This window comes from Papio anubis, chromosome 17, assembly GCF_008728515.1.
Source record: "Papio anubis isolate 15944 chromosome 17, Panubis1.0, whole genome shotgun sequence".
In the NCBI taxonomy this organism is placed as follows: domain Eukaryota; kingdom Metazoa; phylum Chordata; class Mammalia; order Primates; family Cercopithecidae; genus Papio; species Papio anubis.
This window is the reverse complement of record NC_044992.1, coordinates 23,234,809-23,262,383: the sequence shown is the minus strand read 5'-3', so window position 1 is coordinate 23,262,383 and position 27,575 is coordinate 23,234,809. Positions and strand designations below refer to the sequence as shown.

The following is a 27,575-nucleotide window of genomic DNA, read 5'->3' as shown; positions in this document are numbered from 1 at the left end:
AAGTCTTGAGCAAAGCCTTGGACTTCACCTCTTGGCTCCCAGCATCTTTGCTAATAAATAGGAAAAAAAAAGTACTCCTTAAGTGAACAGCACTGGTGATGTGTAATGTGGCAACATTAGTGGGGTAGTGCGTCTGCTGTAACATGGAGCTGAGCTCCTTTGAACTCCCTAGGGCTCCTCCCCTCTTTGTGAGACGCCTGAGGCCCCTTAGAACATGTTTTTTCCACTTCTCCTCTTTTCTTTCTTTTCCCTCCTTTCCACCCTTACCCCTTTCTTTCTTTGCCTTTTATAATTTAAAAAATGCTTTTCTGAAAAAGTTTCATAAAAATATCACCTGTACATGGCAAATATGTAAATAGTATAGCAGGGTAGACGTTGACAAAGGGGGTTTCCTTCCACCCTAATAACCTCTTCTTCCAAGGCACCTACTGTTCCCAGTCTCTTCTGTGCACTTACAGATTTCAATACACATATCAGCCCCCATGCCTCGCCCTCAACAAATTGGAGTAACACCTGTTCTGTACATTTTTTTCCCTCCATTTATAATAAATCTTGAGAACTTCCCCAGATCAGCCCATAGAAAACTGCCTTACTCTTTTTACCTGCTGCATGGTACTCCATTGGTGGATATGTCCCTGGGGCCCTGGTTTTATGGCACGAAGTCTGGTAAGACTCAGAGGCATTTTCCAAGCCCTTCATTGCCAGTGTGTACATTGATGGAGGCTGCTGTGCGCCCACACAGTGATAGGTGTTGAGGCATGGAGACAGGCAGCAAGCACTCTGTCCCTTGGGAACCCAGAGTCTAGGAAATTCGGAGAGGGACCAATGTGCTCCAACAGCTCTGTGTGTGTACAGGGCGGTGGGGCCCTCCCTGGTTCTCTGTGCTTCTGGCGTCAACATCTCCACCAAGGTGGAAGGGAAAAACAGCTGCCCTCCAGAGTGTGGCCCTGGCTGATGCAGTCAGGGAAGGGAATCCCCTAGGGAGGAAGTAGAAATCATAAACCCTTAAGGAAGGAGACCACCACTTCTCCTGCTGCCCACCTCCCCCTCTCCACCTTCCCCCTGCCACCCCTGGCCCACGCCTAGTTTATAAGACAGAAGAAAATGAAAAAAGCAAAAAAAAAAAAAAAAAAAAAAAAAAAAAACCAGAAGTAAGATAAATAGCCAGATGACCTTGACACCACCCGGTCCTGGTGGTTAAAAAATAATAATAATAATAATAATATAATAATATTATCAACCCCTGACCTAAACTACAACTACTTGTGCTATCTGTAAATTCCAGACATTGTATGAGGAAGCATTGCAAAACTTTCTATTCTGTTAGCTGATGTATGTAGCCCCCAGCCACGTTCTCCACGCTTGCTCGATCTATCACGACCCTTTCACGTGTGCCCCTTAGAGTTGTAAGCCCTTAAAAGGGCCAGGAATTTCTTTTTCAGGGAGTTCAGTTCTTGAGACATGAGTCCGCTGATGCTCCCAGCTGAATAAAGCCACTTCCTTCTTCAGCCCGGTGTCTGAGGGGTTTTGTCTCCCGTTTGTCTTGCTACACCCTGGCTCACAGAGATTGCAGCTAGATCGAGGGGTAGTCACAGTATCTGTAAAGTCTGGGGGTCACCTACAACCTTGATTTCTCCTCATGTGTGAGTGTCCTTCAAGCTGGGCCTTTCCACATCAACCACTCCCACCTTTCCCCCTCTTTTAGAAAAAGTTCTCCATGAAGTCTGAATATACAATGAGTTAAGCAAGGGTAGCAATGGAAACTTACGTCGACGCTAATCTGAAAAATACTTCCTGATTTTAAACAATTATGACTGTGCCTCTCAATGGGGTTGTGGAAGCAGCAGGGGCGCCCCTGGTGAAGACTGAGGGAGTCAATTATGGGCCTTAGAAAGCGCTTTAAAAGTCTTAGTTATTGTTGTTGGCATTAGCATTTGCCCAGCAAATGCTTCTGGGAGGGTTTGGGGTGCTATCGTAGAGTGGGTGGTGTGGTGAGGCTGCTGCCATAACACGTGATAAGAGATAACGGGAGTTCAAGTGGAGAGGACAGTGCGGCTGGGGAGAGGGAGGTGGGAGGCCGGGGTGATGGGGTGCTAGGAGGAGGGTTTAGCAAAGGCAGAAGGCTCTGAAGGAATATGGGGGGAAGGAGCTAGGAAAAGTGACCAATGACAAAATGAACCTACTTCCAAATGTTTCTGACCTTCCTTAGGGCCGAACCTGATCTGTTCCTCTCCCACACCCCCCGCATTCCCAAAGGGACCTTGCTTGGAGTTCCCTTTAGCTTGCTTCATCTGGATGGGGTGGGCCTGCTAGGGGCTCCCATGGAGACCTCTGTAGAGAGGAGCCCAAGGTTCCCAGTGGCAGCAAGTCCTGCCTTGGAGGTGCCACTGAACATGAATGTAGAGTCACCAAAACCACGCCAGGTCCCAGGAAAAACTGGGGGTGTCGGGGAGGCGCTGGTGGGAATGGAGCAAGACGACACTCTAAGGACAGAATACTGTCAGCATTTTCCTGGGCCTGAGAAAAAGCCCACAAGGAGGGGTGGGCCTCCTTCTTCCTTTATTGTATAAACAGGGCAGAGGCAGGACAGACAGATGGCACCAAAGGCTTCCGGAGGGAGATCACGGGATTCACATGGTTGGGTCCTGGCTGGCTCCACCGAGGACTCACTGCTGGCCTTTGAGACTCCCAGTCAGTGGGTTTTCTTGGCGGTGTTTGGGGCAGGTGTAAATATTTATGTGCTCCTTACCTCTCAAAGCGAAAGCCTATGTTTATTCTGAGCCCCAGAGCAGCTTCTAAGCCCCACTATTTCTGGGCTCAAGCAGGTGAACAAAGAAAAATATTGCCGTGCGGTGATCGCCTGGCAGCCTCTTCCCAGCTGCCCAGTACCTATCGCCCTTGACATCTCCATGGCTGTCCCTATACATCACCAGCACCAAGCTTCGCAGGTGCCTGCTGGGTTTCTGGCTTGCATCCCTTCCCTGCGGCTGGCTTGCATCCCTTCCCTGCGGCCACCCGCTGACACCTGCATTCACATTCTAAGGAACCCCAACCACCACGACGCTCCCCGCTGTTTGTTACCTGCAGCGCACGCAGGTCATAGATATTAGATTCTTCCCCGAAACACTGCTTCCCTCCTGCCGCGCTCAGGGCTCCCTCTTGCCTTCCACGCCCAGGATAGGGTCTCCCAGCCTCCCCAGGTCTCTGAAGCAACAGAGGTTGTGACTTCCTCATGCTGTCAGGCTCAGGCTGGGAAGGAGCGGCCCAGAGGTGCGGGAGGCAAGGGTGCGGGGCTGCCCCTTCCCGGGCGGTGGACGCTGAAACCTGTCCACCTGAATTGGAGGTGGGGAGGGGCAGTCGACTGACCGCCTGGCAGGGGAGCACGGTGCGGGTTCAGAGGGAGGGAGTGGGAGGCCCGAGAAGGACAAGGCGCTTGTGGCGATGAGTCGAAGGCAGAGCGGGGCTGCTCCAGTGGGGAGAAGGGCTGGCCCTGTGGAGGTGAGGACCTGCGGGTGGGCCTGTCCTTTCTGTGGGATGGTGCCTAGGGCAGGAGAAAGAGAAACACCTGTTTAAAGAGAGGGGGAGGGTCTGGACCAATTGTGTGCGGACTCTGCCAGGGAGGCAGGGGGAATCAGGGTGGGGCCGTCTGTGTAATTCTAATGTCGTTTGCTAATGGTGGGTGCCTGCAGCCAGGGAGCAAGAGAGGAGGAGATGGGATCACTCGGCCAGACAGAGGATGGGTCGAAGGCCCCCTTGGAGGAAGGGCCCAGCGCACAGGGTCTGCAAGGAGTTGGTCCCTTCCCCACCCACAGCTGGGCAGTGCCCACTGAGATCATCCTCCCTACTTCGCAGACAGAGACACAAAGGCCAGACAGCTTGAGGTTAAGGAGCTCGGCCAAGCCCACACGACTGTACAGGGTGGGGGCCGGGATTTGACCCAGGTCCACAGGGTGCCCACTCTCTAGGCAGCACCCGCACAGAACAGGGCAGTGCCGTAGGGAGGGGCTGCGCGCTGGGCAGGAATGGATGTTCGGCTAGAAAGAATCTAGAAGGAAGGCCAGGAGTGATGAGGTCAAGTTCACGAGACTGCACAGTTAAAAAGTATTAAGTCACACTGGACAGACCTGGTCTTGGTGGCCAAGCGCTAAAGTCACCCCTGCCGCCATCCTCCGCTGGCGTCTCTTCCCAGCGCCCCTGCCCTCCTCCTTTGGCCCTCCTGGAAACAGCACCTCGCGTTTTTTGTTGCCCTTGCCTATACGGCACAAATATGCTCATTCAAGAACGAGAACTAGGGGCCGGGCGCGGTGGCTCAAGCCTGTAATCCCAGCACTTTGGGAGGCCGAGACGGGCGGATCATGAGGTCAGGAGAGCGAGACTATCCTGGCTAACGGTGAAACCCCGTCTCTACTAAAAAAATACAAAACTAGCTGGGCGAGGTGGTGGGCCTGTAGTCCCAGCTACTCGGGAGGCTGAGGCGGGAGAATGGCGTAAAACCCGGGAGGCGGAGCTTGCAGTGAGCTGAGATCCGGCCACTGCACCCCAGCCTGGCGATAGAGCGAGACCCGTCTCAAAAAAAAAAAAAAAAAAAAAAAAAAAAAAAAAAAGAACGAGAAGTGGAACGTGGGAGGCAGCAGACAACTGTGTTCATCTGAAAGGAGGAGCCCCCACCTCACGCAGGCGCTGCCCCTGGGGACAAATTCCTGCTTGCTGGGGAATCCCCCGCCTGGCGTTGCCGCTCTGAATGCCAGCACCTAACCTCGACGAAACCCCTGAAGATCTTAATTCTCCGATCTCGACCCCATCCTCCCGTGACCCTTGAGGATCCCCGACCTCTCCCCTGATCTCCCCTGCAGATCCCTGCATCCCTTGTGACCTCCCCGACCCCCTTTGCCTCCCCTGTACCCTCGCATCCCCACCTCCCATCCCCTCTTTATAGATCCCCTGTGAACCCCCACCCCCCAGCCCCCAAAGACCTCTCTCAGACTTGACTTCTAGTTCTTCCAGATCCTTCTAGATCCTCCAGGATCTCCTCCCCTGTAACCCTATTACATCACCCCTGCACCCCTCGCGGCATCCCCTTCACCCCCAACATACCCTCTGCACCCCCCGGAATCCCCCCTGCACCCCTCCAGCATTCCCCTTGCACCCTCCCAGTATCCCCCTGCATCCCGGGCTCCAAGCCTCCCGCCCACCTTGCGGTCCCCGCCCTGGCGTCTAGGTGGCACCAGAATCCCGCGCGGACTCCTCCCGCTGGGTGCCGCCCTCGCTTGCCCGTGGTTGTCCAGCTCAGTCCCTCTAGACGCTCAGCCCAACCGGCCGCACAGTTTTCAGGGGTCAGTTCCTCCAAGTACAAGGGGCTGTGGCTTCTCTGGAGCTGCAAACTTGTTACTGCTATTTCCTTTCAGTCTTCTACTTCCTATCGTTCCTGGCCTCTTCTTGGGGAGAGGTAGAGCCTTCTCCTCTCTGCCTCAGGGACAACCCAAAGCAAGTACTGCATGTGCCCTTTTTAAAGTTTTAAATAATTTTAGCAAAAAGGGTATTAACATTAAATCCATTTTTAAACTTTTTGAAAAAAATTATCAAAATAACATGCACATGGTTCAAAACAATAGGCTCCTGCTGGGCGCTTTCAGATAATTCAAATTGTCACCCAGGTTTGAGTGCAGTGGCTCCATCACGGCTCACTGCAGCCTCGACCTCCTGGGCTCAGCTGATCCTCCACCTCAGCCTCCTGAGTAGCTGGGACCACAGGTGCGGGCAACCACGCCCGATTAATTAAAAAAAAATTTTTTTTTTCTGGAGATAGGGTCTTGCTGTGTTGCCCAGGCTAGTCTCGAATTCCTGGGCTCAAGCGATCCTCCCCTGCCTCAACCTCCCAAAGCACTGTGCTCCGTTTTGACGCAGCTTTGAACAGTAGCTGGTTAACAAAATGAGAACCAGTTCTTCATTCCTTCATTGTGGAAGTCTTTATTGTGAGACTCTGGGGACAGAGAGGAATTAGACAAGGCTAAGCTGAGCTCACATCCCAGCAGTCAGATAAACGCATGGGTACCAAGTACTGTTAACGTCCCAGGAAGAAAAAGCAGGTTTCGGGATGGGGGCGATGGGGAGGTGTTGGAGGTCAAGAGGAAGCGGCACCAGCAGACCCCTATGTGCCGTCCTGGGGGAGGGGGGCGGCAGGGGAGGCGCATACCCCGTGCCCCGTTGTGCAGCCTCCCCCCTCCCGCAAAGTTAAAGAGCAGGAAAGTCAGGATTCCTCGCTCGGCCCTGCCCTACCCTGCCTGCTGCTCCGCGCTCCGCGCTCCGCTCCTCCCTGCGAGCGTGTGTGTGTCGGGGGTCCCTCCCCTCCTGGCGCTGGGGTCGGGCGCGCACTCCGCCCAGTAGCGCGGCCCCTCCCGGGCGAGCGCAACTCTATCCAGCGGGAGCGGGGAAGCATTAAGTTTATTCGCCTCAAAGTGACGCAAAAATTCTTCAAGAGCTCTTTGGCGGCGGCTATCTAGAGATCAGACCATGTGAGGGCCCGCGGGTACAAATACGGCCGCGCGGGCGCCCCTCCGCACAGCCAGCGCTGCCCGGTGCCTCGAGGGCGCGAGGCCCGGCCGTCTCCCCAGCCCGGGACCAGCCTCCCGGCACAGCCCTGCAGGTGGGTCCGCTTTTCCTCTCCGCCTCGAACCCACGTTTCTTTCCAGAACTTCTTCCCCGCCTCAGGGAGGGGGAGAGAACCGCTGCGCCTCACCGCCAGGCGAGGAGGCGAGGAGGCGAGGACGTGTATGCACCCCAGCGGTGGGCGCCGGATCCTGGCCCTGCGCCCTCCAAGCTCAGCAAGAGCCAGAGCTGAAGCGGACCGGCCGGGGTGGGGGACGAGGAACGTGGAGTGCTCAAAGGAGCCTGGGGGGCGGGCGTAGGGGGTTCCTTTGTGGTTGCAGTGGCTTTGCAACCTCTTGAGGACCCCCGAAAGACCCCTTAAAGAGGGTCTTGAGCAAAGTGCTGTCCTGCGCTTTAGGAAAAGTTGCTTTCGTTTCAACTCATGGTTTAGGTTTGATCTTTACTTTACTGTCATCGCGTGCAGGTGGCTTTATGCAAAGGGAGAGTTCTGGTTGACACAAATGCCCGGATAGCTAGAGAAATCTCTGAGTGGCGCTTAAGTGGGCCCAGTCTCCGCGCGCTTGGGTGGTTTCACTGTCAGAGCTGAGGCGCGCTCAGACATCTCACAGGCCATTCAGAATTTATGTGTAACTCCAACTGCAATGATTGTGCTGCGTGGTTGAAGGGTATAACCATCATTTGCTTGAAAATTGTGTACATTCAAATTTGTTCTTGAAAAAAAAAAAGCTCTCTGGAGCTCGAGAGTGGATTTGGGTCTCGGGCTAAGGAGCAGATTTTCTTCTGAACTGGGGCTTTTGCATATTGAATTGTTCCTTTTCCATTTGGGACTGTGAAGAATTTGAGAGGGGTAGAATTTCTGAATCAGACATTGCAAAGGCTTTGTGTGTGTATTTTTACGATCAGTTTTGTCCAGAAAAGTGAACCAGGTCAATGGATTATTTATGAGCCTGCTAGCTAACTCTCATCATAGGAAGACGAGATCAAATATTTAATGTGTTTTGCCTTCAGTTACATAGGAAAAATGTCTAAGAAGGTGACATTGGGACTTGTGTTTAATGAAACAGAGAACTGTGGGCAGCGTCAATGTTGGGTTTTTAGGAGGGCAGGGAGCACACAGCTTTGACTCTTTGTCCCATTACTTGCTTCTGTGAAGCCACTGAGGCCCCAGGGTTTGGGTTTTCCTACCACGCACTCGGGTTGCAGTGACCGTTCCAGCATGGATGAGTGAGAGGCAGGTTCTTAGGAAGTTTGTGTAAATTGAGCAAGCCACTTGGGGCATGGGCTTTTCTATTTTCTTTCTTTCTTTTTCCCACTAAAGAACAGATTGGAACTGCTTCACAGTTAATCAAAAGTTCCCTCAACACTCTGGTGATCCATCTAAGACCTCTCAGAGATGTAACCACCAACACAGATATTCAAACACATTTTTTCCAATCTGGTTGTTTAAGAAATATATGTATACTAGGAGTGGGATAGAGGGAATAATGTTGATGTTTTAATGGAATCCGAAAGACCTCAGGAATTCCTCTTGGGGGATGTTTAGAGTCGTCTGAGCATTTTGATGAAACTTGGAGAGGCATGTTGAAGAGTTTTGCAAATGGGTGAGGTGCCTGAAGAATGGGGATGCTTGGCTGGAGGGGGGGTTAGTAGCATGGATCAGTCTCTTTCTTATAGCAGGTGCTTGCTTCCCAAACACCCTGGATGTCCCCTGCCAAACAGAAACACAGGTAACTCCAGACATTAAGCCAATACGTAGCGGCTCCTTCTGCTTCCTACTTGTGGAATGAATGGTATAATTGGAGAGAACATAGAAGGCAGGGTTTCCTGAAGAAGCTTAATTTTAATTTGGCTTCATGAATCAACAGGATATGGTCATGACTTGACTTTTTCTAAAGATGTCTGGACAGTCAGAGCAAACATTATACAGTCATTTTTGGCTGTTGTTGAGAAGGTAACTCAGACCTTAGTTATTCCCAGTAACACATCAGCTCCTCGTGGTCCTCAGCTCTAAATGAGGGGCTATGAGGAGGCCTGCCTAACACGATGTCCGAATCCCCTTCAACTCACTCTGCAACCGTGACCCTAACCTCTCCACTTGAAGAAAACACGAGTTGAAACGATGGTGCAAAAATGCTGCAGGGCTAGTACTCTCTACCCAGAGATCACCTTCAAATCAGGGTCTCCTGGGGATCCCCTCGGGTTTCACTCTAAGGCAGAGGCTGTGCACACTCTGACACACGTAAGTGAGTTAAGCCCGGCACCTTAACCACATCCAACCAACAGGGGCCCAATAACCCCCCAGCTGCCCAAATGCCCTTTGCAAGATGCCCAGGGTGTGGTGAGGTAGAAACAGCCCCCAGGCAGCACAAATTTGGGCTGCGCCGATTTTCCTGTCCAGTCCCTGGGCTACTGACAGCCGCCTGCACTCCCCTGAGGTTTGCAGTGTTCATGGAATATACGTGGGTGTGGAGCGAAACCTCTCATAAAAGTGCCTGTTTGTCCACACTTGGGACAAGTGAGGCACACTCCCTTGCTCTTACAGAGAATCTGTTTCTGGGCTTAACCAGGCAAAATGACATTCCAAGGAAAGAAAATTCCCATCTTTCTAGGAGGAATCCAGGGGAAAACATGAAACTAGCCTTTCATAGAAACCTGGCATCAATGATCTTCCCTGAGCAGAAAGGCAAATTGCTCTTCTAGGGTGTGCACAGGCTCCACCATCGGCCTGCACAGCCCCGTGTTTCCAGGTGGAGCTCACCGTGCTGACTTTGGTTCACATTCAGAAATGTTGGTCTCTGCAGCGGCTGGTCCCTTCAGCCTGACTTTTGTTCGCTCTGGGTGACTGGGAAGATAAAGGCTCATTTACTGAATGTCAACAACGTGCTTTTAAATGGGAGCAAGTGTTTTCCCAGCCCTGTGTCTAATGAGGTGACAAAATGAGTAGTGATAAAGTGGGTGTGAGGCAGTCTGACTGTCTTATTATTATTTCCATCTTTCCTTTGGCCCCCCTGGAACCTGGCAGCAGCTCCCCAGCTTCCATCCCAACTGTGAACCAAGGGGATTTGTTAATGGGATTTAAGCCACAGGCTCTTTAGCACCCAGGACTGGATGGACCTCCATTAATCCCAGAAGCCCCTGGGCTGCAAAAGGAGAGACGCACCCCAGTGATGTGGAGACACAGAGGCAATGTCCCAGGGCCTTCAGGTACTGAGGAGTGACAGACGGGTCTGTCTCCTGGGAGGGTCTCCTGGGATGGTGAAGTCAAGTTCTTCAGGTACATTATTTGAGGTAGGGAGGGCAGAGGTGACAGGAGGGGTTGTGACGAGACCAGGTGGTGATCTGGGCAAGCACTTCTCAGCCACGTTGGGGACACAGCGAGCCCGTTGTGCGCTTCGGGAGAGCCCAGAACCCCAGGCTGGGTGGGCAGCCGGTGGGAGGGGGCAAGTACGTAGGCCTTTGCCATCCTGGGTTTTGCTATGATCTTTCTGTGTGGATACCAGGAAAAAAGGGCATTTCATTTCCTTTGTTACTGAACTGTCGAACAAAATAAGCCGATTTGTTTTCTCTAAGGGGCCAAGAATTAGAGAGTGTGAGACCCGGAAGGACCAGGGAGGGGTTCTGCTCCCCGTAGCTCTGTGTGTGGCTGGCTCGAGCTCGCCCACAGCTCATGAGGACAGAGCCAGGCCTGGAACTTGAGACTCTTGTACTTTCACTCTCTTCTCTTCCCTCCGTAATGGTGGGCATGTCGTCTTTAAAAGGCGAATCAAATTAGCTGGCCCTTTCCCATGTTTCAGGGGAGGGGAGCTGGGCCGAAGGAACAGAGAGGGAGGAGCCTGGAGGGGAGAGGGGAGATAAGCTATTCTGGCCAGCAGGGAGCTTTGGCTGACTGGAAGTTTCCCAGCACTGGCTGAGGGCTAGAATTATTTTTTCTTTTGAAAATGTTCAACTGAAAAATCAGAGATACGGTCCATTTTCCCCAGTTAACATTTTGCCAATTTGTGTACAAAGTCACTCTAATTATGCATAGATCTAATTTTTGCATATGCAGTATATGTATAATTTGATATGTGTAATATGTAAGATCATTAATATTATTATGCCTTTTATATATTTGTATATATACATACAGCCATATATCATGTATATATAGATATATAGTATATATAATCTGTACATACAGATATATATAGTGTATATCTGTATATATACAGATATATATACACTCTATATATATATAGGTTCAACTAATATATATAGTTGAACCTTTGAGAGTTTGCAGACTTCCAGATACTTCTTCCTTAAATACTTCAGCATACATTTCCAACAAACAAGGACCTTCTGGTACATAACCACAGCGCCATGTTCATGCTGGGGAAACTGGAGATGGATACAATACTATTATCACACATACAGCTCATATTCCCATTTCCCCCACTGTCTCAGTGATGTCCTTTTTAGCTTACAGTGTTACTTTGTGAGACTGTAAACTAGGGGTCAGAAAGCTTTTCTTGCTCTCATCTCAGTGCATATCTGAGAACTAGATTGGTGCAATGGTGTGTGAGGATGAACTGATTTTTCTTGAGTGTCCCCAACTGTGTGACTCACACTAAAGCACATCTCAGAAATGTTTGACCTAAGAGTAGAGGCACTGTTGAGCAGCAACACCCAAACTCCAAACACCTTGTGGCTGAAGAGGTGGCCGCACGTGGCCTCCACGCCCCCTCTCCACCTGGATGCACCCCTCTCCTCCAGCAGCCTCACCTCACCTGACCTCACCTCTCCTTCTCCCCTCCATGCCCTGCCCAGAGAAATGGGCCAGTTTCTCCTCTCTTTTCTCTTCTCCACTCCCATTTTATTTTGTAATTCCACTTCAAACCTGTTTTTCCCCGCTTCCCTCTTCCACCTTGCTAAGCAGCCACAGGTAAATCCACCCTTATTTCATAGCACCCTCTCCCTGGGGCTTTTTCCCTCTTCTCCCTGTCTTGGGTCCCTTTGTGGGCCCAATCATGTCTGTTTTACACAAAGGTAGTCTTAGTAATATACCCGTACAAAGGAAAAGAGAAGCTGTGTGTGGACATGTTCCCATGTGTTTTATCTTGATTTTTACTTATTGCATAAATTGTATTTATCACAACAGTAAAGGAGTGTGTAGAAGGTGTAAGTGACACTCGTAATCCTGCTTAATCTAACACATCACCTGTTTTGAGTTTCTCAAGTCTCTTTCCCAGCCTCGTCCACATTTAAATATACTATAGTAACAGAGTAAAAGCAGTTTTGTTTTCTGCAAAAAGTTGTAAGTTGTGAAATTATGTGTCACAAGTAATTCATGTCATCAACTTCTTCTTCTTTTTTCTTTTTTTTCTTTTTTTTTTTTGAGATGGAGTTTTGCTCTTGTTGCCCAGGCTGGAGTGCAATGGCCCGATCTCAGCTCACCACAGCCTCTGCCTCCTGGGTTTAAGCGATTGTCCTGCCTCAGCCTCCCAAGTAGCTGGGATTACAGGCATGCGCCACCACGCCTGGATAATTTTTGTATTTTTAGTAGATACGGGGTTTCTCCATGTTGATCAGGCTAGTCTCAAACTCCCGACCTCAGGTAATCCACCCGCCTCGGCCTCCCAAAGTGATGGGATTACAGGCATGAGCCACTGCACCTGGCCCATGTCATCAACTTCTAAAGAACTTGGGCTGGGTGCAGTGGCTTATGCCTGTAATCCCAGCACTTTGGGAGGCTGAGGCAGGAGGATTACTGGAGTCCAGGAGTTCGAGACCAGCCTGGGCAACATAGGGAGACCTCATCTCTGTTGTGTATTTTTAAATTGAACAACAAACAAAACTAAAGACCTCAAAAGTGCCTAAAAGACACCTCCATGGAATCTGTACAAGGATCTCCCTGCTCCTTGTTCTTCTTTCCTTAAATTTAGTTTTCCTTAAGAACCAAAAAGAAGGTTAAAATAAAGAAAGAAAGAACTTCGGATCAGTCTCATTGTCAACCCCCTCCCCACCCCTACACCGTCTTGTAGCACTTAACAATGCTGTGTTCTTCACAGCTTTCATTTCAGATGCTTTAGTTTACCACGTTTATTTCTGTGGGTGGGAAATATATTCTAAGTTCCAAACCACCAGCTCACAGATGAACATTCGGAGCCCAGGCCGCTGATGGGTGTGCCTGCCAGTACTTGTTTCAAAGTCTGAAAGCCCGTCCTGGGCTCTTTAATCCTAGGCATGCCAGTCTCTTCCTGTCCATAGTCCATGAAAATGATTTTAAGGCAGCCCTCCTCCTCTGCTACCAAGATGCATGCCAGTCTTCCTGGCGGGAGGGGCAGGGAGGGGTAGGGTCCCTTAGAATAGAACCCTGATCCCATTTGACTTAACTCCAGGGAGGAGAGAAAGAGCAGCACCTCACATGGAGCTCAGATCTGTTGACACCCTTGCCCAGCCAGGAAACCGAAAACAAGCCCTCCGTGCTGAGAGCTGTACAGGGCCTGCTCCAGTCTGCAAGTATTTGGACTCAGGGACGTGCAGCCATAGCCCCTGCTTCCAGAGGAACACGAAGCAAATGTACTTAAAAGGATAACTAATGATACCTGGTAATCAATGGCGAGTGACAAATGAGAATCGAGTAGAAAGAGTGTATCTTGGGCTGGAGTGGTGAGAGGAGGTGGATAGAAGTTTATGCCAGGCCTTGGAGGGTGCAGGATAATTAGAGGAAGGGAAGCTACAGGGTGGGGACGCACACGGCACTGTTGGTGCCTACTGGCCCCTTAGTAACCTGCAGTATTTGTTAAAAACTGCAGATCCCTGAGTGCCCACGTGGATCTCTTGAATTAGAATCTCTGGGAGAGCAGCCCAGGAGTCTGTTTCCCAGGTGGCCCCAAGCACTGATTGAGAGAAACAAGCATGACCCATTGAGGCCCGTGCTGGGAGCCAGAGATCACTTAAATCTCAAGTCTCGTGGGCCTTAGTTTCCCTGACTAGGGTGTGAAATAGAAAGGCAGAATGGGTTGCGGATGTGTGGTGGTGATACTGACATCAGCTCACTGTCATTGATTGATGCTTCCCTGTGCTAGACCCTGAGTTAAGCATGTGTCATACTTTAATTCCCATGACAGCCTTTAGGAAGTAGCAGTTTTAACAGTCTGCTTTTACACAGGCGGAAATGGAAGCTAAGAGAGGTTAAGTGACCTACTCAAAGTCACACAGCCAGTAAGTGGTGGACCAGGGCTTCCAGTGCAGACCTGAAACAGAAAGGACAGCTATGGGTTATGAACACAGGAACTAATGAAGGATGACTCTGGAAGGAAGTTAGTCTGGGCTTGACTGTTTATGTTCACTGGAGGAGACTGTTCATGTCTGCTATGCCAAATTCATTTCTTTCTAGTAAAGTCAAAATTAATCCAGTGTCCTTTTGGCCAGCCTCTCGGGGGGATCTTAACCCCATCACAAGGGGCAAATCCTCTAGATTTTATACTCTGTGTAGAGAGAAGCCCAGGGCTATCCTCTCCCAGGCAGGGAAAGTTCTGGACAGAGATTCTTTTCCTTTCTCATGGTAACAGGCCCAAATGGCCCTGAGAATTTTATCCTACTTAATTCCTCTCCAAAAACTTAAACCAGGCTGGGTGCAGTGGATCATGCCTGTAATCCCAGCACTTTGGGAGGCCAAGGCAGGAGGATCGCTTATAGGCCAGGAGTTCAAGACCAACCTGGGCAACATGATGAAACCCCGTCTTTGAAAAAAGTACAAAAAATTAGCTGGGTATGGTGGCACACACCTGTAATCTCAGCTACTCGGGAGCCTGAGGTGGGAGGATTCCTTGAGCCCGGGAGGTTGAGGCTGCAGAGAGCCGTGATCGTGCCCCTGCACTCCAGCATGGATGACAGAGCAAGACCCTGTCTCTTAACAACAACAACGACAACAAACAAACAACAAACAAACAGAAAAACCACGAAGCTGTTTGACTCTGTCATATAAGGAATCCTTTGGATAAGAAGATGGCTGTGATAGTGGAGTTCATTTCTACCCTTTTTGCCCCAAAAAACAAGCAGATTTTCTCTATTCTCTTCATTTCTATCATGAAGTCTCTTCAATTCATTGGAAAGGCAAGCCAGGAGTCCCTATGGCTTCCAACCTGTGCCCCTGTGACCCTGGACACTTCTGGAACACAGCGGTGCCTTCCGCAGACGCAAACGTGAGCCTCCATTTTACACTGCGGAGCCTGCAAGGAAGGATCAGCCGAAAGCCGAGGTCCTGTGACAGAAACTGCAATAGCAGCAAAAGAATACTTAAAGCGTGGGGCAACTGTGGTGCAAAACATGTGAGCTATCTAAACATGCCGCGGCAAGCCAGCGGCAGCCACCATTCACCACGGGATGTGCGGCAGCACCAAGCCTCTCTCCAGAAGCATCGTGTTTTTCCTAGCAATGGGTCTTCCTTTTCAGATTTTGGGCTTGGCCTGTGGACACCATGCAGGCAGGACTGCGCCTGTTGTTTCTTTTTTCTTTCTTTCTTTCTTTCTTTTTTTTTTTTTTGAGACAGAGTCTCACTCTGTCGCCCAGGCTGGAGCGCAGTTCAGTTCACTGTAACCTCTGCCTCCCAGGTTCAAGCGATTCTCATGCATCAGCCTTCTGAGTAGCTGAGATTACAGACATGCACCATCACGCCTGGCTAATTTTTGTATGTATGTATGTATGTATGTATGTATTTATTTGAAACAGAGTTTCACTCTTGTCACCCAGGCTGGAGTGTAGTGGCTGGATCTTGGCTCACTGCAACCTCCGCCTCCTGGGTTCAAGCAATTCTCCTGCCTCAGCCTCACAAGTAGCTGAGATTACAGGTGCCCGCCACCATACCCAGCTACTTTTTGTATTTTTAGTAGAGACAGGATTTCACCATGCTGGCTAGGCTGGTCTCAAACTCCTGACCTCAGGTGATCCGCCCCCCTTGGCCTCCCAAAGTGCTGGGATTGCAGTGGTGAGTCACCCGGCCCGGCCTGCCTGCCTCGTTCCTGAGGAGCCTAGCACATGTGGGCCTGCGCACATCTTTGCTGAAGGAGTACTTCTCCGCGGAGAGGGCCAGATTCCATGTTTACTGCTCCGGGCGGCACCAGCATTCTGTAATTCCCACCACCCATGGGAGATGCCCTGGGAACTTCGGCCTCCCTCTGAATAGAGAATACTAACTACCAGTTGCCTCTATGACCTGTAACTAATCCTATCTCATCAGCGTTAAACCCACAGTTCATTTGTTTTTGTTTGTTTTGAAAAAGAAAGTTGAGTTTCCTGAGAAATGAACTCACTTTGATCTTGACGCATGAAGTCAAAGTTCAACATTTCTGTAGTGTCTTTCTGCTTAGAAGGCACTGATGGACTTCAAGTAGATGGAATGTCACAGGCATTTCCAAAGGGCTGGGTGTTTATGACCAGTCATGATGATTGCATGCTTGTTCAGGTACGGGTTGCTCCTGGCTATAGAGACAGAGTGTGTGGAAAGAGGAATGGAGATTTGATCAGGAGAAGTTTAAATAGAAACACTCCTTTTTTACTTGGAGTCAGGGATTGGGGAAATGGAGTGCATTAACTTCAGGAGAGTGAAGAGAAAGTCAACCACGCCCATTGGCTGGTCAACTGCACCCCTCATGTACAGAGACCTGGGGGGCGAGGCTCCTGCCTGCCAGCTGTCATCCCACTGCAGAGATGGGGTCCGTGGCACCACCCTCAGCCTGTCACCAGCGCAACCTGGAACAACAGCACACATCCAAGATGCAAAGGAAGGCTTCCTTCGGGGGCTTTTTCTGGCCATGGAGAAACTCAGAGGCTGCCTGGAGAAGGTCACAGCTGTAACATGGACTTCGTTTGCAATCTTTCCACCCAGCAGGATAAAAATACCTTTTAAAAAAAGAAAGCTTAGAAGAGGGCATTCTCAGAAACCAACCTTCTTAACAACTCACACTTCTCTATTGCTGGGCCAGTTTGTTTTCAGCCATTGTTATGTGCAAGTCTTGATAGAAAAAGCCAGCCAGGGCTCTGCAGAATCAGAAAAAAAAATGAGAAGAGAGTCTGGGGCTCCACAGGCAGGAGCTTGCAGGCAGAAAGGGCCCCAGGCACACGGCATCTGCTCCTAGCCGACCCGATTAGTCACCGAGAGGAGTTTTCCTCTACCTGGCAGAGGCAGAGGAGTGAGTTAAGAAAAGGAGATGTGTGTCTCCTTTGAGTGGCTGTAACTTTCTGTTTGCATCCCAGATTCTGTGATGAGGGGTGGGGGCTCAGTAGGAGAACCCCAGAAAGCACCACTGGATAGAGAGAGACAGCCTCTGGGGAGAGGCTGCCCGGGCATGAGTTGTCTGAGGGATGCTCTGGGTTTTCTTGCACTGAGGCCACTTCAGCCTATCGATATAAAATTTTTTAATTAAAAAAATTAAAAAGAACTAGGGGATATTTCAGGAAACAAGACCTCTGTAACGGCTCAGAACACACAGAAACAGTGTATTACTCTTCCAGGAGCTGCTCGTCATAGTCGCCAGGAATTCAGGACTGGATGCCTTCGGGGCTGAAGCCCTGAGGACTCCCGAGAACACAGGTTGTCCCCCAAAGTCTACCTACCTGAACCCATTTTCTACCCTCTCTGCAGGATGCCTCAAGGGAGAAGGTAAACGAAATCCAGAACAAATCATTTGGCCCCTGAGGCAGAAGCATAACTGCTCACTGCTGTGGCTAAATGTTTATTTCCTCTCCCCAAAGTATTGCTTCTGAGATGGACCTAGTTTCCCTTCCGTAGACCCTCTGGGCCTGGGTAGAGAGGCCAGGGAAAGATTGGGTGATGCAATTGGAGCTTCTGTTCAAGTGAGAGGAAAGTGGCAGTACTGAAAATAGAAGAGGTTCTTGCAGAAAACTGTGGGGCCAGGCTGGGTGTGGTGGCTCACACCTGTAATCCCAGCTCTTTGGGAGGCCGAGGCGGGTGGATCATGTGAGGTCAGGAGTTCGAGACCGTCCTGACCAACATAGTGAAACCCCGTCTCTACTAAAAATATAAAAATGAGCCAGGCATGGTGGAACGCACCTGTAGTCTCAGCTACTCGGAGGCTGGGGCATGAGAATTGCTTGAACCCGGGAGGCAGAAGTTGCAGTGAGCCAAAATTGTGCCACTGAACACCAGCGTGGGCGACACAGCAAGTCTCTGTCTCAAAAAAAAAAAAAAAAAAATTGTGGAAGGCCAGCGGGAGGAAGAGCAAGGGGTGGGGCAGCTCTGTCAGCTTGGTGCCCTCCGGCCGCACAGGGAAAAGCTCTTCCTCCCTGCCATTTGGCCTTCAAGTTCGTCGGTTGTTAAACGTGCAAAACATGTAATTGATATAGGCCGGAGGGAAGTACAGAGGCCTTCTTAAACAACACAACCATTGACCACCAAGTTCAGGTTTAATTTAGCTGAATATTTAAATACGTTGACATCTCATCATGTAATAAAATAATCATATCCGTTGGCCTGGTAAAATGGTTACCTGTGGCGGGTGAGGGCATGTGTGGTTATTTTAAAAGCCTATCAAGCCTAGTTGAGGGCCTAAGGAAGGGGGAGGCAGGGGGAGGCCAAGGCCAGACAGTAGCATAGATGGTGAGCGGAATGGTGAGATTGCTCTTGTCGAGTGGTGTTTACATCTTTGAGCCTAGGGTGGGTGGCGGAGGGCCCAAACAGTGGGGTACAGCCCAAGACATCTACCCCCCCTTACACACACACACCCCCTGGCTACATGGAGCTGATTTATCCCTTGTTGCTGTAGATATTTTTGGCAACCATCAATCCCTTTAAAATTTTTATTTTCCACTTTGCAGAGAAAACGCAGCAGACGCACAACCCTAATGACTGACATTCCCTGGTGTTCTTGTCTAATCCTTGCTCATATTTATAACCATAGTCATCCATGTGAAGCTACTATTTTGTGTCCTGATTTTTCACTTACTATGTTTTTGTCTTCACGTGTGTAGACAGTTAAGTTGCAGTCACCGAAAACCCCAAGTAGGCAGGAGACACCATGTGCCGTTTCTATTAGCCAGTCCCTAGCCATCCTCCTAACTGTTGGATCTGGAGGGTTAGCCTCAAATCATTGCAGTTATAAATAGTCCATCCCTGGCTATCTTTTCTAGAAGTGTCCAGTGTCATCTCAGCTAGGCAGAAACATATTTCAACTCCCAAACTGTTTCAAGAGTGTGAAAAGCTCAGGCCCAGAAGAAACAGAGTGAGCAGTTGAACGGTCTTACAACTGCTGCTTACAACTTTATAACAGGCCATAGGTTTAAAGTCCAAAAGGGCTCACATTTCTACCCCATGTTTGACGACTCAGACCTCAATTCAGAGCTGAGCTGACTTCCCTGCGCCCAGGCCACGGGGGTGAAGTGAAGGCACAGCAGCCCCAGCTGGGCCCTCCCGATGGAGGCGCAGGGGGACGGCGACACCAGCCACTCCAGCGTCGGTAACCTGCACGCTTTTCTCCCTGGGTCTCCTGGAGGCAAGGCGACCTTGCTTGCCTGCTATTGCAGAATAACAAGGGGCTTAGCCACAGGAGTTGCTGGCAAGTGGCAAGAAGAGTAAATGGTGAGCAGCAGTGCCGTTTAAGGACCAGTCGGGCTTGCAAATGCATAATGGGAACGCAGAAAGGCCATGTGCAGATAGACTGGACACAGCTGGAGGCAGCTCAAAGCTGCCCCAACCTTCCTAGGGGTTAAAAGACGAGTGACAGAGTCCACAGCTAAGGAGCTGGGGTGCCTCACAAAGGGAGGCCTTTTCACCTCTGTCCTTTGCTTTTATCCTTTTAAAATCGTGTCTGTAGTTGATACAAAATGTAACTTTGGGTGTGCAGCTTAAATGCTGGCGAGGACTGTCCTGCCTACTGAAAGGCAGAAACGCCTTTGCTTGTCATTGTTTCCCCAACATGGCATCCAAGACAAAGGGGGTGCTCTGTGACACTTCGGAGCCTCCCTCACGTTCTTCTGAGCTGCTGGCAAACCATAAGGTGAGATTCCAGTAGCTCAAAGGGAAGCGAGTGCTTTACTCTCCAGTCCAGCCTGTGCAAAACTTGGTGATTTGCTATCTATTTTTGTTGGTTTTGTTGTTTCCTTTTGAAATTACTTGATTGTAATTTGATGCCCTGTGTAGGTTGAGAAATTTAGTTGATTTTATGGACTGCCATGTAGCAAATAGGATGTCTCACATTTAACAGATGCATTTGTAATCGTGTTAGCTAACGTAGTTTAAGATGTATGATGAGTTAATACCAAAGACGAGTAAAATGTCTAACTTTATTCTCCTTCCTCTGTGTTTCTTTCCAACAGTCAATCCTGACGTGTCAATCCCGACGATAGAAAGCTCGGAGGTGATCCACAAATCCAAGCACCCAGAGTTCAGTTGGGATCCTTGGCAGATGGACATCAGTGCCATTTACTAACCAGCAGGATGGAGACCACGCCCTTAAATTCTCAGAAGCAGCTCTCAGCGTGTAAGGATGGAGAAGACTGTCAGGAAAATGGAGTTCTACAGAAGGTTGTTCCCACCCCAGGGGACAAAGTGGAGTCCGGGCAAATATCCAATGGATACTCAGCAGTTCCAAGTCCTGGTGCGGGAGACGATACACGGCACTCTATCCCGGCGGCCACCACCACCCTAGTGGCTGAGCTTCATCAAGGGGAACGGGAGACCTGGGGCAAGAAGGTGGATTTCCTCCTCTCAGTCATTGGCTATGCTGTGGACCTGGGCAATGTCTGGCGCTTCCCCTACATATGTTACCAGAATGGAGGAGGTCAGTATCACAGGCTGCGAGTAGAGGCTGTGACCTGGGGTGGGCTGTGAGCCGGGGTGGGCTGAGACCCGGGTGGGCTGTGACCCGGGTAGGCTGCAACCTGGGGTGGGCTGTAGGTCCTCTTGAGAGGCCAGAACACAGATCACATCTTTTCAGTCTTCACTGGTGTAAGTCTGGGAACATGATGGCTTAGACTTTCGAGCTGGTCGAAAAGTCAAATCTCGCCAGGCATGGTGTCTCATGCCTGTAATCCCAGAACTTTGGGAGGCTCAGGCAGGTGGATCACCTGAGGTCAGGAGTTCAAGACCAGCCTTGCCAACATGGCAAAACCCCATCTTCACTAAAAGTATAAAAATTAGCTGGGTATGGTGGTGGGCCCCTGTAGTCCCAGCTACTTGGGAGGCTGAGGCAGGAGAATCACATGAACCTGGGAGGTGGAGGTTGCAGTGAGCCAAGATGATGCCACTGCACTCCAGCCTGGGTGACAGAGCTAGACTCTGTCTCAAAAAAAAAAAAAAGAAAAGAAAAGAAAAGAAAAGAAAAGAAAAGTCAAATCTCCAGCAAGCCAAAAGCTGAAGGGAGTGTGTCTGAGGCTCTCCGGGTTGAAGCTGGGTGAAGCCCTCGCAAGCCTGACCTCACAGATCTCTAGCATCATTAGCACTCCATTTACTGAAGGGCCGCCTTCTCATCCTGCATTCTCCAGGCTCTGTCCTCCCTCAGCTAGCAGTGAGGGAATGGCCATCAGCCCTGTGCTGAGTCCCTTCACTCCTGCTGGCAAGTTCTGCTGGGAAGAGTCCAGAAGGGTAGGCCTGCGTAAGGGAAAATTTGGAGGTTGCTTCAGCGTCCCAGATGCTTCTGATCCTTTGGGCCCGTGTGAGATCAGAGAAGGGCATCAACGTAGGTCCAGAGTCTTAATTACCAGTCTGGGCAGAATTTAAGCTGGATTAGATTCACAGCATGACATTAATGCCAACCTCAAAATACGAATGGCTGGCCCTCCTGTCTCCCCCTGGGATGTTAGATTTTTGAGGCCAGAGGCCCTATCTTGTTCCTTGTACCCCTAAAGCCTATCAAGTAGGTAACTTATAGATTATCAAAAATAGTAGCTGACTGTAGGCCTGAAGATGGGAACCTGGGGGAGAGCGGAGCAGTGGGGGAAAGTGAGTGGGTTTGGGGCCTCTGGACTTGTTATCAGCACAGGAAAATAACAAGAAGTGGGTGTCAAATGAATCAAGCTTGATTTTGTTGGAAGCTCTGACAACAGATTTGGGAGGGCAGTTAAAAAGAGGTTTGGGGATCATCCATTTGTGTCACTCTCACTTCTCCCGTGACCTAACACAGAATGGCCTGGATTTACTGTCTCTTTTAAGGATTTCTGTCCGTGCAGCTACAAAGGTAGTTCCAGGGGGCCCCCCGGGAAGTTCAGAGCTTCCTGCCTAGGAGGAGCAAAAGTCATAATCACCTTATCTCCTGCTCCAGAGGACTCACCTTTAGCCTGAGCATTATGTAAGGGGCTGGGTCACTGGTGACGTTTCCCTTACACTCATTCCCCAGCGTAAAGCTGATCAAGCAGGCTCTTTGGAGGAAGGCCGTCACGAGAACACATGGTTTTATTCTCGAGCCAGCCTTACCCAGTGTGACTGTAAATTACGTGGACCTTTATGACTTGCATGGACCTCAGGTTTCTGGGTTCAGAGCATTTTACAGCAGGTAAAATTATCAGGGAAAAATCACAGCTGACCCCCACCTAGGCTAAAAACTCAGGCTGCAGGTGAACATTCCCCAACTTGATATTTTTAAATTCAGCCTCAGCCACAAGATCCAGGAGACACCAGCATCTCCAGTTAGGTAGCAGCTCTGTGCTTTCCTGTTCTGTGAAAACTACCCTGTCCAGCCCCTCCTGCAAACGGCGCTTGTCAGGGAGCGTTCCGGCTCAGTGGAGTTATGGAAGTGTAGCCAAATATCAATAACCGTGTGTCTGGAGCCATAGACAATACTGATGAACAAAGATACTGATTGGGTGACTCACAGGTGTTGCAGCTGTTGCTACAGATTGTCACAGGTGATCTGTTCCAAGGATCCCAGGTACTGGTTGCATCAGAATTACCTTAGGGAGCTTGAACACAAGTTTTGTGTTGTACCCATGCTTGGAGATTCTGCTTCAGGAGGTCTGGGGTAGACCCAGGAATCTAGGTGACTATGATGCGTGGCTACATTTGGGAAACTCAGCTCTCCTCAACTGTGTTCTTTTATAGGGAGGAAACTGGGGCTCAGAGAGGGGAAGTGGCCCAGGGTTCTCCAGGCAGTCAGAAGGCAGTTCTCCAGGCAGTCAGTTCTGTTGACTCCCAAACCCGGCTTTCTTCCCAATTGGTCTCTTGGCCTCCTCTGAAACCTCATTTTAGTCATGGCGCTCCCCCTACGACTGCTTCTGGCAATGCAGTAAGACCAGAGGAGCATACCGTGAGGCCGCTCAGCCCAGGGTGGCTCCGTGACACTCACATCATCTGGCGACTGTGATTCTCAGAGTCACAGATGGGTTGGGCTATCCTGGGACAGATGTGGGCAGGAAGTGAAGTTGTCTTTCATCTGCCTCAGGGGCATTCCTCCTCCCCTACACCATCATGGCCATTTTTGGGGGAATCCCGCTCTTTTACATGGAGCTCGCGCTGGGACAGTACCACCGAAATGGATGCATTTCAATATGGAGGAAAATCTGCCCGATTTTCAAAGGTAACTGAAGGGCTTGGTGGGGTGGGTTAGTGGAGCCTCTCAGGAAGGGATTTCCATCAGTGGGTGGGAGCTGGGGACCTTCTCCTGGAATCAGTCAGGCCTTAGGAGATGGCTTGAGTAATTAAGGCTTTGACTGTGTAAGTGGTGTGAAATGGTTAAAGAGAAACAGAATAAATGGCAAGGAGAAGTAAACGAATGTAAACATTTTAAAGCATTAGCAAGACATGTACACATTTTCTAAAACATGTTACCTTGCAAATACATATGAGTGACTCACGGCAGGGCCACTTTTCCTGTGGTGGCCTGGAGTCCTTGAAATGGAACAGAGGGCGGCACCCACCTGTACCCCTCTGCTGGGCTGCGGGGCTTTCCGATGCCGCGTTTCAGCCTTTTGTCATTGGGCCACCCTTAAACTCGGCCTCTGTCTCCCCGTCTCACCCACTGCCCAGGGATTGGTTATGCCATCTGCATCATTGCCTTTTACATTGCCTCCTACTACAACACCATCATGGCCTGGGCGCTATACTACCTCATCTCCTCCTTCACGGACCAGCTGCCCTGGACCAGCTGCCAGAACTCCTGGAACACTGGCAACTGCACCAATTACTTCTCTGAGGACAACATCACCTGGACCCTCCATTCCACCTCCCCAGCTGAAGAATTTTACACGTAAGTGCATGTAAGTGAGGGGTGGGCCTGTTAGGGGCAGGCCACACCCCTGGGATTTGTCTTCTTAGGAAGGCCAGGGCCAAGGGCTCCCCACCTCTCTCCTGGCAGATTTCTGAGAGATGAAGCTATCAGGGGTGGGAGTAGCAGAATTCTGAGTTGGGAAACTCTACCTCAAGTGCTCCACGGCCTGGCGCTGCTGTGCCTCCCTGCACTTTCTCATGTGCCAAGCCAGGTTGCTCCAACGCGCCCAAGCCCGTCCCTCCCTTCACATTCCAAAATTACTCCCCTTCTTCTGGGTCCTCCTCTCAGCCGAATGTCATGGAGGCAAAGCATCCTAGTACTTTGAAAGTTCAAAACTATTCAAATGGTTTAATGTGTTAACTTCGTAAGTGGCATCTACCCTTTGGAAGAAGCAGCTTGGGGAAGGTAGTATTCTTTAATGCTGGAATTTCAGGCAACGGCAGCCCAAAGAGAGAGCTACTTTGGGGTAGGGAAGAGAGCCGACTCCCCACACTTACCCATCCCTCATGTTCCCAAAAGCCGGTCACATTGGCAAAGGAGTTCAGGTCCCAGCCAGCAAAGGAGAATCCAGGAAGTCTGCCTTTAGGTTGAACACTCTTCCCGGGGTGTTAGCCAAATGGGCTTTGTGGTCCTTCAGGACAGGCAGGGCCAATCCCAGCTCTTCCTGGGCCTCAGTGACCACTTGGTCCTAGCAGCACAGTGTCCATTTGTCCTGGGCACCCTCAAAGGAGCAACACAGATATGTGCCCAGGTCACTCTCCAGAGCCTCTCCGGGGCCTTTCTTTCTCCTTCACTCCAGGCGCCACGTCCTGCAGATCCACCGGTCTAAGGGGCTCCAGGACCTGGGGGGCATCAGCTGGCAGCTGGCCCTCTGCATCATGCTGATCTTCACTGTTATCTACTTCAGCATCTGGAAAGGCGTCAAGACCTCTGGCAAGGTGAGGAGGGCTCTGACTGCTGACCCGGCCTGCCCAGGGGCCCACAGGCTCTCAAACTCAAAACCCAGTAGCCTGGACAGACAGCACTGTTTCCTTCCACACCAAACACATTCTGTGATGCACCCTCTCTCTCTTCACCACATTTGTTAGAAAATTCTAGAAGTGGGTTGGGCATGGTGGCTCACGCCTCTAATCCCAGCACTTTGGGAAGCTGAGATGGGTGGATCATTTGAGGCCAGGAGTTCAAGACCAGCCTGGCCAACATGTCAAAACCTCATCTCCACCAAAGGAAAAAAAAAAAATAGCTAGGCGTGGTGGCAGGCACCTGTAATCCCAGTTACTCGGGAGGCTGAGGCAAGAGAATCACTTGAACCTGGGAGGTGGAGGTTTCTGTGAGCCAAGATCATGCCATTACACTCCTGGGCAACAGAGCGAGATTCTGTCTCACAAAAAAAAAAAAGGAAAAGAAAAAACAATATTTTCTAGAAATGGGCCAATGCCAAGAACCATTACATGATTTTTTTTTTTTTTTCTCAAAATTCCTTTAACCGGTAGTACCACAATTAATAATTGTGGCAATAATTTACTGGAAACCCATCGTGGACCATGTTCAGTGCTTTTTATACACTGGCCAGTGCTATTGTTTCCTGCTAGATACTCCCTCAACCTTACAGATGCGTAGTGGGCTCAGAGGTAGTTCTACTGGCCAACCTGAATCTGATCCTGTCTGTGTGATTCCAAGGGCTGTGATCTTTCTGCCACACCACCTTGCCCTCCTTTCCCAAGGTCTTCAAGAATAAAGACACGCTGGGCGGGAAATGCCTGTAATCCCAGCACTTTGGGAGGCCAAGACGGGCGGATCACGCAGGTCAGATCGAGACCATCCTGGCTAACACGGGTGAAACCCTCGCCTCTACTAAAAAATACAAAAAACAAACTAGCCGGCGAGGGCGGATGCCTGTAGTCCCAGCTACCGAGGCTGAGGCAGGAAATGGCATAAACCCAGGAGGCGGAGCTTGTGTGAGCCGGGCATCTCGGGCCACTGCACTCCAGCCTGGGCGACAGAGCAAGACTGGCCTCAAAAAAAAAAAGAATAAGAGACACCTGATGTCCATCCACCCACCTCCTCCTCCCTCCCCTGCCCTCCGCTGTTTCCCTCCCCTCCCCTCCCTGGAACAGCATGGTGATAACCCATGCTTTCGCCCTTCTTCCTTACAGGTGGTGTGGGTGACAGCCACCTTCCCTTATATCATCCTTTCTGTCCTGCTGGTGAGGGGTGCCACCCTCCCTGGAGCCTGGAGGGGTGTTCTCTTCTACTTGAAACCCAACTGGCAGAAACTCCTAGAGACAGGGGTAAGATAATGAGGGAAATATCTGTACCTGTCTCATTTTACTAAACGAAGCTGGTCCTCCTCCACATAGGACAGTAGGGACAACTGAAATGTGGCTTTACTGTGCAAGTCTGCCATGATACTTTAACCAAGAAATACAAGCAGTAAAGTACAGTTGAGGCCACTGGATGGGTTTATGCCTAGATGATAGGAAGAGAAATCACATTTGTTGGCACTTGATTTATGGCTATGCCTGGAATGAGCCTTAAAAGCTGGTTTTCTGCCTCTGCACTTAGCCACATGGAGGCAGGAGAGACGACCCTGTTGGTGCCAGGGTCAGCCTGTGTCTCCCCCTCACCCCAGGCCCTTACCCCTGCTGTGTTCCAGGTGTGGATAGATGCAGCTGCTCAGATCTTCTTCTCTCTTGGTCCGGGCTTTGGGGTCCTGCTGGCTTTTGCTAGCTACAACAAATTCAACAACAACTGCTACCAGTGAGTATCTGGGGTCCCCAAAGAAAGCTTGAAAGTGGCGTGAGTGAAAGTCAGCCAGTGTGGAGGAAGGTGATTGGACCGACGGCCTCGAATCTGGCCAGGTTTAGGCCTTGATGCCACTGCCCCTCAAGGGTACTGCAGGCCCCTGACCAGCTCACCCATGGCCAGAGCACTCATTGAGGCCGGGGCTTCACCCGGACCGCTCAGAGGCTGAGAGGGGCCCCAGGCCCTTCGGTTTTGTCAGTGCTCCTCTATATAAAAATAATAAGAGGCTGGGCATGGTGGCTCACACCTGTAATCCCAGCACTTTGGGAGGCCAAGGCAGGCGGATCACCTGAGGTTGGGAGTTCCAGGCTAACCTGGCCAACATGGCGAAACCCTATCTGTACTAAAAATACAAAGATTAGCCAGGCATGGTGGTGCACACCTGTAATCCCAGCCACTTGGGAGGCTAAGGCACAAGAGGTTACAGTGAGCCGAGATCGTGCCATTGCACTCCAACCTGAGTGACAGAGCAAGATTCCAGAAAGAAAGAGAGAGAGAGAGAGAGAGAGAGAAAGATTGCAAAGTAAGTTTACAAAAAGCTGCAACATACAATTACATAGTTAGGTTTAACTAGTCAATGTGTTTAACAACAAAAATTATAACATGATTATTTGTATTACGTATAAACAAAAAGTGTGATGATCACGTTATTTTGACTAACACAAAATGCCATAATTTTTCTTTTCTTTTCTTTTCTTTTTTTTGAGACAGAGTTTCTTGTTGCCCAGGCTGGAGTGCAATGGTGTGATCTCGGCTCACCGCAACCTCTGCCTCCCGGGTTCAAGTGATTCTCCTGCTTCAGCCTCCCAAGTAGCTGGGATTACAGGCATGCACCACCATGCCCGGCTAATTTTGTATTTTTTTTCTTTTAATTCTTTTTTTTGAGACGGAGTCTCGCTCTGTCACCCAGGCTGGAGTGCAGTGGCCGGATCTCAGCTCACAGCAAGCTCCGCCTCCCGGGTTCAC

The 27,575-nt window shown here is 50.3% G+C and overlaps 1 protein-coding gene across 1 annotated transcript in view; it reads left to right on the top strand.

Moving 5' to 3' along the window:
- The first annotated feature begins 6,358 nt into the window (after nt 1-6,358).
- SLC6A4 (solute carrier family 6 member 4) overlaps nt 6,359-27,575 on the top strand; it is a 38,407-nt gene continuing 17,190 nt past the window's right edge. Inside the window, exons 1-7 of the mRNA XM_003912554.5 lie at nt 6,359-6,643; nt 19,921-20,384; nt 22,980-23,114; nt 23,564-23,783; nt 24,604-24,742; nt 25,961-26,095; nt 26,461-26,564. Of these exons, the coding sequence (XP_003912603.2) occupies nt 20,042-20,384; nt 22,980-23,114; nt 23,564-23,783; nt 24,604-24,742; nt 25,961-26,095; nt 26,461-26,564 (1,076 nt within the window). The 5' untranslated portion in view covers nt 6,359-6,643; nt 19,921-20,041. The remainder of the gene's footprint in view (nt 6,644-19,920; nt 20,385-22,979; nt 23,115-23,563; nt 23,784-24,603; nt 24,743-25,960; nt 26,096-26,460; nt 26,565-27,575) is intronic.